Here is a 13,460-nt window from a genome sequence, read left to right as displayed (position 1 = left end):
TGTTTTCTACAAGCTTTCTTTTCTCATAATTTCCAGGCAGTTCATACAGACTCTCAACAATGTCCTAGAATGGAGCCTTCTGCAACCTCATCAACTTTGGAAAAATTTTTTATACACGGTAGGAAAAATGACTGAACCATTCTTAAATCATTTTCCCACCCAGTTTCTGGCTGGTGACTTATGCTGTCTCTCATTCACATAATGACAGTTAAGCATCTTACCTAGTTAATTATCAGGTGAAAGTTATTTTCATAGTCCAAATATTTAGCCCCTATTTGATCTATACTAAAACAAGCGAAGGCAATTTACTTTTTTAGATTGGAAAGATCCTACATGGTACTACGTACACCAAAACCCACACTTCAGTAAGGTTAAATAGCTTTTTCTCTCTAAAACTGTTCTCTTTCTAACGATGGTCCCTTTTCTTCAATATACCTCCTTCTTACTACTATTTTTCAACAGAGCTTTTTTAGCAAAACCCATATAATTACGCATCAAAAGAAGTGTAACCAGCAGGCTGAGGGAGGTGATTGTCCCCATCTACTCTGCTCTCATGAGACCCCACCTGCAGTACTGCACCCAGTTCTGGGGCCCCCAACATAAGAAGGACACAGACCTGTTGGAGCAAGTCCAGAGGAGGCCACAAAGACGATCAGAGGGCTGGAGCAACTCTCCTACAAAGACAGGCTGAGAGAGTTGGGGTTGTTTGGCCTAGAAAAGAGCGGGCTCCAGGGAGACCTTATAGCAGCCTTCCAGTACCTAAAAGGGGCCTACAGGAAAGACGGGGAGGGACTCTTTATCAGGGAGTGGAGTGATAGGACGAGGGGTAATGGTTTTAAATTGAAAGAGGGGAGATTTAGATTAGATATTAGGAAGAAATTCTTTACTCTGAGGGTGGTGAGACATTGGAACAGGTTTCCCAGAGAAGTTGTGGATGTCCCATCATTGGAAGTGTTGAAGGTCAGGCTGGACCGGGCTTTGAGCAACCTGATCTCGTGAAAGATGTTCCTGCCCACAGCAGGGGGTTGGACTAGATGATCTTTAAAGGTCCCTTCCACCTCAAACCATTCTATGATTTAAACTTTTTTCTTTAACATGATGGGTAACATCCTCTTGTATATTTCACAATGAATGAAGTATGCAGAACTTAAAAAATACCCTTGTTTCTCCAGGGTATTTTAATAGTCTGAATTCTTCAGACACCATAAGTACCTTAGATTCCACTGTCATGCTCTGCATGATCACAAAAGTAAGCATATAGAAAAGAGGTGACAAGGAGGAGAGTTTAACAGAGGAGTTACCACTATATGAGCATTTTTCCAGACCAAATCCCTCAGCAGAATGAAGAGCACTATACATAAAGGGCTATAGAGAATGACATTGACCTGACCTGGTATCATTCCAATGATTTGCTAACATGGCTAGTCGGCTGCTATCAAATGCAGGTAAGTTTGCTGAAGAGAAAAAAAGCCTCTGACAATTTCAAAGGAATCCGTAACTACTTCAGCTCAGAATATAAGGTCATTTTATCAGATGGGTACCATGGCCTTGCTGATGAGTAAAGTAGGAGCACCAGTATGTCATTGTAAGCAACTGTTGGGTGGACAGGTAAAGAAGATATCAGACGCCATCATCATCAAACCGCAAAAAGGAGCGGAAAAGAAATGTCACCATGCTCCTTAGTGACAGAACCAGAACAGTACTCATGAGCTACAACACGTGACAATTACTACATCTTGCTTCACAGGTCTGTCCTTTAGTCATGTGTCTTGTTCAAAGCTATTCTCCTACAAAGATGCATAAGAAATCAAAAGGATATAAGGTGAAGAAAAAGAAAGGCTAAGCAACATTGGGGAAAAAAAAAAAGACATATGTAGTGAACATCAATCAAAAAGAACAAGATCAGCACTGAGGATGTTTTAGGCAAGTTTGGTATAATCAGAGACATTTGAGGCAAACACCTGCTCTATGTTGTGAGGTTTCGTATCTCCCTGTACAATATGAAGCTCAAGCAGAACAGGATATTGTCAAAGGAAACACATAATGGACAAGCACGGTACCTCAGTATTGCAGCTCTCCTGAACCAAATACCATGTCACATCCCAGTCTTATGCTCTATAGCAAAAACCTGACTTTGAGACTTGTGAGCCGCAAAGACCTGTCAAGTAGAAGAAGGAGGTCCTAGAAGGAAAGAAGGTCAGACAAGACCTGATAGAACTTAGAAGAGCTTTGCAGATGGATGCCTATGCTGAAAGTGATGAAGAGAACTTTGAAGTTGTCAGAGCTCAAGCGCAGAGCTAAAAAGCCCTGGAAATTTATGATTTCTACCTATCTGATGTAAAGCAGCCACAAGATGACATTAATGAACAGTGACATGAAGATATGTACAAGGTGCTCTGCAGAAGAGAGCAGCTAAGGAGGACAAGAAGTGTCTCAAAGAAGAGCAGCAGCAGCAGCAAGGATTTCCAGTCAGAGCCCTACTTAAGCGAGACATACTGAACCAATTCAGACTGGTCGAGAACAGTAGCGTAGACTCTGCATCATCCAGGCTGAGTATGGCACAGTGCCCTCAGGAAAGCTAGCTCTCCTGAAGCCTAATATCAAGTCTTTCACACAGTTAACAAATCAAAAGCTAAGGCTCACATGTCTCAAAACTCAGAAACTATATTCTTGTTTGGGCAGGGCAGCACCATAGGAACATTTTGCTGAAAAAGAGAGCAAAGAAGCCATCAAAGAACAGAAACAGAGGTCCAGAGGCCATGCTTGCTTGCTACCAGAAACAATGTTCTTATCAAATGGTAGTGTGTCCTTAGTAACAAAGAAAGAAGTTTCAGTTATTTTGGGCACATCAACCAGCTAACAGACGTCCACCTAATCTGATCTTTAATAAATCAAAAACAGTGTAGTAAATGGGTAGATGCTGTAGAAGCACAGAGCTAAAACCAGAGCTTGACAAAGCACAATGGTTAAAAAGAAACACATTTTGTCATGCTTTGTTCTGTACCCTAGCAGCTCTCCAACTCTTTATCTCCCTAGCTATCATTATGAGGCCTGCTAATACCACTTCTTCTTACCAGAAATCAAAAGGCGGCAAGTGTGCATTAGAAGTACTTTTTTCAATAAATACTTCAGCATTTAGCAACTTAAAGCTCCATTAATAAAGAAAAGGAGGGGGGAGGCTATGTGTTTTATTCTTCATGTTACCTCTAAATGTGTATCTTATTTGGGAATAAGATATACACTTCAAAGTTAGTTACACTCTTAAAAAAAAAAAATATCTAATCTTAGGACTTAAAAATTGAGCAAAATTCCTTAGATGCTTTGAAAATTGATGTTCTTATTCTACAGCTCCCAGCACTTTGAAACACTCTCTCCTCTGAAACCACACAGAATGTGACTTCAGCACATTAGCATTGTAAGCCATAAGACATACTCCGGCAAGGAAGTACAAAAAATAGAGCAGCCAAAAAGCACGACTGCTCTGAAACATATTGCCATTAAATTCAAAAATGGTTGTCATTGTCCTTATTTATCACACCCTTCTTCATTTTATACTACTAACAAAACAATAAAAAACAGATATCCACTTCTTAAGAGGTCAGATATTCTTTGCACTCATGTTCCAGATGAAGAGGAAGTTTTCATGTTATTTCCTTGGCAATCCCTTAAATGCAGAAAGATTAAATATGAAGTAAGAAGCAGATTTGCCAAAGATCTTATCTGCAGGGAAAAAATTAAACCCACTATTATTTAAACAACAGATCTTCTAGAATTTCCTCTCCTTCATCTTGATTTTCTGTGTGCTCGTGTAGAAATGGAAGTTAACTTTTGTAGGTTTATTACCTCCTTCTCATAGAATCTGAAGACAGCCTGATATTTTTCCAGTTTTCCATATAGAGCATTTTAAGGTTATTTAATGAAAACTGCTTAAACATTTCTTAATATCTCAAATCATGCTCTTTTATGCCAAGACTAGATACTGATTCAGTATTAAAACATAGAAAAGGTACCAGGTTTTGGAGGTGTTTGTCCACTATAATACATTAAATCCCTATTACAGAAAATGTGAAGGTCCTAAGCTTCAAAAGAATTTATACCACAATAAAAAGGGCTACATTTCACCCTAATTCAAATAATTTGTTATTATCTTTCTGAGGATCTTATTAGTAGCCACATTTCAGAAAAATAACTTTTTCTCTTTAAATTGCTTGTTTAAGACATATATATTTATTTCTAGACTCAAGAACACTTACGAGCTTTATTACTGCATGACAACACATGAAATACAGGAAACAGTAGTAGGAACCTGCAGGCTCTGTAACAATTTGCAGCATATATATGACTAGTTAAAATTATTAGATTCTTATTCCCCAAAGTAAAACGTTTTTGATTGTTCAATAATAGAGAACATTATTAGTCCATTAGTTACTTCTTTATTTAGAAGCCTCAGAAGACCAAAGCAGCACATGGGCTGAAACCATACTACATTTCAACCTTTTCATTTCCTTCCATTAGTGTGTGAAAGTAGCTAACAACCACAATTAAAAGCAGTAACTTCACTCTTAAAGGTCTTCTCTGAAGTTATTTGTACAAACCACAGAAACTATTAACAGGTTTGACTACTTCACCCAGAAAGAGGACAACTTCCAGGTGCTACTCAATATGCAATAAGCACAGAAGCTCTCGGAGTCAAAATGAAAGCCAATTTACCTGTTCTTAACCCCTAGCATTCAGCCAATCATCAATCCTACACATGTTCTCCTTTTAGAAGTTTTTATTGATGGCATTCATTTCCTTTGAATCTTTAGCAAATTCTGACAAAACTTTTCTACCAGCCACTTTTTCACAAAATGAGAAAGCACGCTGTCCAAAATCAGTTTCACTTTGAGTAAAACTGTTTAAAAAAAACAAACAAACCCAAATCTTTTATGTTTTAAAATGTAAAGTGTGAGCAAGTTGGCATCGCAGTATCACCAAAAAGAAATGTCCTCTTTTTATAGACAGCAAATCTCACCTTGGTATACTCGTCTTTGGCCTTGGTAAGCATCCGTAAGATATCCACTTCTTTGTTATTAGCAGAATTCATGATCATTGGGGACACTCCTGTTCCTGTGCCCTGCTGTGCTTTGAATTGTTCCTGCTGAGTTAGGCTGAAAGTTGGAGGCGAGAGGAGAATACACAAGACAAAAACCAGTTAAAATATAAAAAGTTTAACCACAACTACTTTACAATAATTTATCAAAACTCAAGTATTTTCATTTTTCCCCCATCTACATAGAAACATAAAAAAACCTCTATTAAAAGATCTATATTAGAACATAATTTGACCAGGTGAGAGATTAATCTTCTCCAATCCTGAATACACTAGGCCAAAAAATAAAATATCTGTAACTCGGTCACAATTCCTACACCCAGACAAAGCAGGGAATTTACAATGTTATTCAGTTCTGGTGGTAGTGGAGGATGGCAAACACACACAAATCAGTCATTAACAACTAGCAAATGACCCATTTCCTGCCCCAGCTGTTTTATTATTATTGTAGAATGCTGAGAATTAAAACGTGCAGACAATCGGCTGAGCGACAGGGTATTTTTTATCTATATGCAAAACTGCTATTATAAACCACTACACATGGTTTACAATTGCATGAATCCTCTGAAAACTAGTTTTTATTGTAGTAAATTACCAGTTTGAGAGTACCTAATCACCACCAACTGAAACTTGAGCTGGTTAACTAAAATTAGCTGTCAAAAACCTGGGTTTCCGAGGGTTCATTGCTTATTTCTGTAAATTCATCCCTATCAATTATTTCTTGGGTCACAAATGACTCACTTTAGACCTGTAGGATATACAGCAAACCCAACAAAAAACCCTAAACAAACCCCCACCATTGTCACAGTCTGTGTTTCACAATGTTTTGTCACTGCAAAATGAAAAGCAGCAGGTATTACTTTAAAAAGAGATATAGAGGAAACATGGCTACCTTCCCATCCAGTATTTTATAACAAATCTTATCTGGAACATAGTGGTAGAAGAGTTAAAGCACTTTGCTATGGATCGAGATGTGTGAGGATGAGCCTTGTTTGGAATTGTACTGCAGGGCACATAAATGGGGTTTTGGGCACTTGGTAACTTTGGCAATCAAAATTGATGGCACTTCCTCAGCATGCTTCTGGCTACAGAAGCTGTTAAGAATGGGACAGATGACCTGAAAAAGAGAGATTCACAGGTCTGACAGTGCCTTTGCATCTCCCTCTGTTAGTACCTAATGCTGTCAGTGTGACTGTATCCGCCTCCCATGGCTTTTCTTGGGATGACAAAGACCTGGCTCTGCGTCATCCCTCCTCCTGTCCCTTAGAAGAATTGTGACACAATTATATGTCCAGCCTTATATACTGCAGGCAACCTCTCATATCCAACCTCTGCCCGTTCCTATTGGGCCCCTTTACTATATCCTCCACATTATACCTCTAAAAAATTTAGATTGCATATGTTGATAAAAATCTGTAAGACTTCAACTCCTTCCTCCTCCAAACAAACAAGAAAACCTGCAGAATATGGTCATAAGAAAGGGATCACTGCAAACAAGCCCATCATTAGGCCAACCAGAGGGTAGAGCAGAAGAATGAGCCCTGTCCATCCTGGACATGTGAAGAAAGCAGTGACAGTGGAAAAAAAAAAACTATCCATGATACTGTTAGATTAAAATAGAGCTGAGAATACAGTTCTGTTTGAAATTTTAATCTCCAACTTGACTGCAAAATTAAAGATTGTATAACATGTATAAAATAATATTATTATATACGTAAAAGTAATGAATTCAAAGCTAATTAAAGTCTTACTTTATATTCCAAAAACAAAGTGGATTTTGTACATATTGCTAATAAATGAGGAAGTAGGAATTCAGCCATGATGTAGAAACAGGATAAAACCCATAGAAATTGTATTATTACAGTATGCCTTCAGGATAGCTCGCACTTACATTGATATAGGGGAAAAAAAGGTAACACCAACATTAAAAAAACACCCTCCCCAAATTGAAAAATATACTAAAACCCCAAAGAATACAATTCTTCAAAACAAACCTCTGAGTCATCAGGAAATAGATCAGATGAACTGTTACATTCTGATGTAGCTGGAAAGCTGCGCAGCAAATTATGAAAAAGTATTGCAATACAGTGATTTATTTCTGATTACACGAAATGCAGGTGTTTGACAATTTTACTTGCAACAAAGTCTATAAAAATAGGTTTAAAGTAGAAAGGTATGACCATCCTAGTAATATAATGTGCATGTATGTACAGAAATACATACATAAAAAAAGCACAAAAAGTCTTGTTTACCCATCACTTACTTTTTCATGAGCTCTGCAATTCTTTGGCATTCTTCCTTATCATAAAACCAAATCCCATATATGGACACTGTAAATGCACATCAAACACAAACTATGAGCATCTTCTCAAACAGCAATTCTACCTGGTAGATATTTAAAAGTGACCTGTAAAGGAATCTTTAGATTTATTTCTGTCTTATGTTTTCCCCATCTATAAACAGAAAAATGACACCTCAGATCCTTCAAAATCAAAAAAAGATCAAAGGCATATCTCTAAGGATGTAAATTACAAGCTCTTGAACTTTCAATAAAGGCAGAGGTATTTGATCCTTTTCTTCAGAACACTAAACCAGAAGGTTTTTTTTCTTTAAAACCTTTTCCTCTGTCAATTTTTTCAGTTGTCATACCATATCCATTAGACTCCAGTGACTAGTGTACTGCAGGTAGCACTGCACGCATATATAAGCAAGGAAGATTTGTTTAGTTTTCAACAACATTCAGGCCTATCATATATCATCAAAGTTGTTAGAGCAGTACTAACACAACTCTGCCTCCCTGCAGATTTCCTGTAACATTGCCCATTATTTTCACCACCAAAGACGTAATTAGAGCCAACCCCAAGATTAGAAAATCTGTATCTAAATTCAGATCTTCACTAACGTAAGTGCCTGCAGCTTTGCACAGAAACAACAGATTTAAATTTACTAGTAGTTCAAGATTCTCAAGCATACACACTGCTAATGAAACCACCATGACGGTAATAGCCATAATGGAACCGTAGTTAGTGTAGCTTCCACCATAATAAACGGAGAGCTTTTTTCCACTCATGACCATGTTATATAGCTGTTGTAAGACAGCCTGGGAATAAATCTACAACACTGTCTCAAAACAATCTGTCCACATTTGTCAGCGTAACTGTCCTACTTTTAACCTCAGGCACAAATTTGCTGTGAGAAGAGGAAGGGAAAAGCACTTAAAGGGTTAACACTGATCTTCTCCTTTCTATCACCACAACCTTGTGTAACATCCACATTCTCTTTACATGATACGGTAGCAAATAGGCTGCGCTGTGTTTCTTCCCCCTTCCCACCATACCCCAGAGGCAAGAGTTTTCCCTTAATCTTACTAAGAAACGGCAATTCCTAACGTGTCTTCAAACATGGTAGGGGCTAGATTTTCTTTGAAAGGGGCATAAATGGCTTGAGTACCTGTTTAAAAACAATTGCAATGCTGATCACGTAGTATTTCCTTATATTAGCAGAATCCAAAAGCGATCACTTCTTCAATTCCTCAGAACCAAAACCGTGGCATACAAAGTATAAGTTGGCTTTGTTAATGTTTGAAAAGAAAACGAATGTGCAGCTCTTTATAAGACTTAAGTGTAATACTTATCTCCATTCCCCCTCAAATTTTTCAGCCATGTGTTGTCTTTTATATAGCTAAAAATGGTTCAACTGTTTAATACTGCACACTGGTGAAAAGCCTAAAAACCCCACAAACCAACATCCATCCTATAGACATACGATAAATAACTTCTAAAAGATGTACAGTCCTTTTTATGATTAACTTTTAAGTATGATGATCATTTCATCTAAAAAAAAGGTAAATAACGTGATATATGTCAGTGGTTCTACAAATGTGCAACATAAGAGCTGATCTGAACTGCACAAATAATCTCCTTTTTGCAACATAGATATTAATATTAAAATACACGTATAAAATATACATTAATATTCTAACACATTCCAGCAAGCAACCAATAATAAACTGCAAACCTGTAGAAAAGCACGTGAACGATTCGCAAGGTTCCAAAATACCAACCTACAAGGCAAAACTACACATCCTTCTGACAAAACACATTTGAAAACTTGTTGTTGCCCATATTACAACACTCTATTCTTCAGTGCAACAACACAGCAAGCAGACTGAACATCCCAGACAAACCAAATTTGTTTTAATTAAGATTCTTCTTTCTTATAAAAGAATCTCCAATGCAGAAGAGTATTGATGAAACTGTGGCCATCTGCTCCATCCTCTCAATTTTTTTTTTAATGTCTGCCACAGCTGGTGGCATCACCAATATGCAAGACAGGTTGAAGAGCTTCACCTTTTGGCCAATTGATCAAATACGTCATAGGCTATTTAAGAATATCTGATAAATATGGAAGCTGACAGTCCCATGGAAATACTGCAGTGCTTCTGGCCATTGAAAGTTGAAAGACTAGAATTAAGAGCAGGAGCAAACTAGTTTACCTAAACTCAGTGACACACACAAGTAAACTGATTACCAGTATAAAAGACCATTTCAGATTTTACAGAACTAAAACTAATATTTTGAAATACAATTCAAACAAATGCACACCCAGTTCAGATCACAGAATAAGGACACTAATTACTGCCTGTCCCACCAGACCAAACCACCACCCCAAGAATATATCACATCCTAACTGAAGCTTTAAGTCAGGATATTGCAGATCGAGAGACCTTTAGCCTAGATGTTAACTGAGCTTCAAACCACCCACACACACACACATTTACTTTCTTACCTCAGTCAAATGGTACTTTAAACCTGGACTAGGAAGGCACAGTTGAAAGTAAGCTAAGACCAAAACCCAACCTCCTCTGAGCTTACAGCTCAACCATTCAGAGGTGAAATTTTTCAGAAGCGGACAGTCCTCCTCTTCTTCCTTCTACTCTTCCCCCATCTGCCCAGAACAGATGAGCACATCAGAAATACACTAAGAAATAATCACACAGCCACTCCATTTGTTGCGGCACAATGTACTGTGAGCTCTTTCATGCATGGGAGAATGATGTACCAGTGAGAAGGCAATGACTTGGTGGAAAACTGAGATACCAGGTATCCAAAGGACACTAATGTATGCTTTCATATTTGGTGTTCATCACCTGGAGTAACCATGGAGTAAATTCATACTACAGTAGTATATTCTGCTATAATCTACGTGTAAGGAAATAAAAATGTAAGAAATAGTAGTAAAAATGTGTATCGATAGCCATCTTCTTGATTATTGATGAATACAAAATGGCAAAAAAATAATAAAAAAAAATGTGTATGACAACACATAAAAACCTAGGACTGGCAAATGAACCCAAGATGATTACAAACCGTAACTGTCAAGCTAGGAACCTAGCCTGCTCTCCACTAATAAAAGCTAAATACACATACAATACAAATTTCACTACAAGCTTTCTACCAGCATCAAAACACTGCATGTCTTATCAGGATTAAATCTAAACAGATTACTTTTATCCGCCCTCCATCTCTATCAGACTGGTAGACAAAAAGGAAATCCTGATCTAAGTATCATCTGTAGAGTGGTAATTTCACTAAAATGTTCACATGTTAAAAATGAATCATTAAACAGCAGAGGCACAAGTGAATCACCAAGCAGCAGATGCACAAAGCATATTCTTCTATTGCAGCACAAAAGAGGAAATATTAAGTCATTTTTAGGCCCAGGTTCAGCTATAAAGTTATCCAAGAAGAGATTATTGTAAAAAACCAGAAAGAATAAACAAATCAAAGTCAAGTATCTTCTGCTAATGAAGTGAACCAGTTACAAGAGAAGTAGCCAACAAAAGCCAAAGAAGGAGAGCTAGTTTTATACTGACGGTACACATCTATTCATCCACTTTCAACTGCTCTGAAGTCATTAACTAAAAGAAATGAGATTTAGTAATGAATTGATCACATTAGAGGGGAAAAAAAAAAAAGGCACCAAAGTTATGATGTTGTTAACAAGATTACACAAGACTAGAAGGATATAATGCAGTTATCAAATCAACAAGACACAACAGTGAATGGGAATAAGCTAAATAAATTCCTTAAATCATCTAATTGAAATGATTAACTATTAAGAGATATCAGTCTTTAGAACTTCTAGTATTTGAAAAAGTTAGGGCACTCATAAATCAAAACTGAAAAATTCTAACAAAATCTGTGAAGCTCATTTAATATAGCTCAGCAATTGAATTTTAGGAAGTATATTATTTAATTTTTAAATCACAGTTTCAGAGCTAATTCTACATCTTCCGCCTAACAATTTTCATTTTTTGGCTACGGACTTCTCATGTCCTCACAAACACTAGAGCACTCGATACTATTTATAAGAAGAAGCTGACAGCTGCTATCTACCAGAATTATAGATGGCAATTTCTAAACTCTCAAAATCTGAAACATTTATTATGATGATGATGAATTTCTGATCAACTTTCACAATTCATGCTAAGTATCCTATTAAAAAGGAAGGCATTTTCTCTAGGATTATTTATTTTACTCTTCATTTGTCTAGCTGCAGCTTCCAACTATTAGAATTTTGTCTTCTGGATAGACGTTTCCATTACCAACATTTTAGTGTACTTGCAAGACATTACTTTTAAGCTATTGCTCCACAGACTTCATACAGTATTTAAGCTTGGTAAAAATTAATACAGAAATATCATAACTACTGACTTAAGGGACTCCCCTGTACCTAGAAACTGTTTTACACTTGCTAGTATTATAAATAAATAAATAGAGTCTTCAACTCTCACGTTCTGTTCTTGATATCATGCTTTTTAAGGTACTTCATTCCCTAGCTATGGCCTAGACTCTTGCTCCTGAATATGTAAATCCACACTTGGCTATATTCTCTATACACATCTTACACAGAGGCCAGGCTCTTCTATGTTGGTCATCTTTTCTCTTTGCTATCTACCATTCATACAATATTTGACCATTCAGCAAACTATCCATGCTTGTATTTCTTTCTCTATTACTTTTTGGAATTTTGCAGCCTCCATTTTGCAGGACCTACTGAAAAAAGAACCAAAGTAGGTTATACCCACAATAATAATTTTTAATCTCTGAGTGCTTAATTTAAAACATTAATTAAAACATGCCACGTTAATTTTGTGTTCTTCTATTCCAATGCAACTGTAATACCGTCTTTACACTTTGCTCGTGCTCGGGTAGTGTAGGAGAGCTGGCTGTTGAAATTCTACATCATCGTCTGTGGGATAAAGCAAGAGGACTGCAACAAAGGAAAGAAGATACAAAAAAACGGCAGCTAAGGCAGCTGCAAGCTATCTTGGAAAGCTGAATTCCATCTCTGATGCTGCCCCAGAGATATTATGCAATGATACGCAAGTTGTGAAATGTCATCCTAAGTGGCTGTCACTGATTGTGTGCAATTCATTTCCCAGCGTTTGATTTGAGGTCCTAGACCTGGGTGTAAGATTTGAGTGCACGACCTGCAAAAACACCAGCTTCTTATAATCACAACCAAAGTCTGTAAGAAGCGGTTTTGAACATAAATGAATGATAAATATATTGGAAAAATTAGGCACGAGTAATTTTAAAGTCAAATACCCTACACTTAATTGATCTCTGTAACTGTAACCACTCTGCCTTAGGATCCCAATTTGTAAAATGGGAAGAATAATTCTTCTAATCTGAGCAAGGTACAACAGTTTACCTTATTTACAAGTTATCAGTTATTATACTGACGAGCACCACAGAAAGCAACAACAAGAAAAAAAGCAATTAATAGTTCTGTCCCCAGTGCGGCACTTCAATGGGATATAACAAAGCAAAAAGCCCACGTATCAGTAACGAGGAAAAAACAGAATACTGAGTAGCCGCTCTTTACATGAATGCCATTCAGACTATTTGATTACTGAAGCAAAGTCCTTATTGCAAAAGAGGACGATACATAATTTAAAATTTCATAAGCAAAAAAGAGATTGCACAAGCAACCTTAATGTTGGTATTTGCTCATTTAGGAGCCGTAGAGTTCTTTTCGATCTTTATGGCCTTAAAGTTATTTCAAACACAAAATTTTGCTTGGCTATTTAGGTATTCAAAAACAAAACACTAGAAAAAAAAATTTCATCCTATTATACCATATTGACATTGATGTGGCTCATCAACATGACCAGAACTCTTAGGTCTCTTGCTTCTCTACATTGTGTAAAGCAGCACAATACAACACATATATAAAACAAACGCATTTGTTTCTAAATAATGGAAATTCAGCTTAGATATATCCTGTTATTTCTAGAAGTTCTTAGAGGGGAATCAAAATTTTTTATGATGACCCAGGCGCAAAAATGCCAAGAAACTGA

The 13,460-nt window shown here is 36.9% G+C and overlaps 1 protein-coding gene across 1 annotated transcript in view; it reads right to left on the bottom strand.

Annotated features, from left to right (window-relative positions):
- DCP1B (decapping mRNA 1B) overlaps window positions 1–13,460 on the bottom strand; it is a 46,705-nt gene that overhangs the window by 14,052 nt on the left and 19,193 nt on the right. The window contains exons 4-5 of the mRNA XM_063318479.1: window positions 7,356–7,422; window positions 5,015–5,150 (exon numbers count right to left, since the gene is read on the bottom strand). Of these exons, the coding sequence (XP_063174549.1) occupies window positions 5,015–5,150; window positions 7,356–7,422 (203 nt within the window). The remainder of the gene's footprint in view (window positions 1–5,014; window positions 5,151–7,355; window positions 7,423–13,460) is intronic.

This window comes from Chroicocephalus ridibundus, chromosome 1 (genome assembly GCF_963924245.1).
Source record: "Chroicocephalus ridibundus chromosome 1, bChrRid1.1, whole genome shotgun sequence".
In the NCBI taxonomy this organism is placed as follows: Eukaryota; Metazoa; Chordata; class Aves; order Charadriiformes; family Laridae; genus Chroicocephalus; species Chroicocephalus ridibundus.
This window is presented reverse-complemented; position numbering and strand designations above follow the sequence as displayed.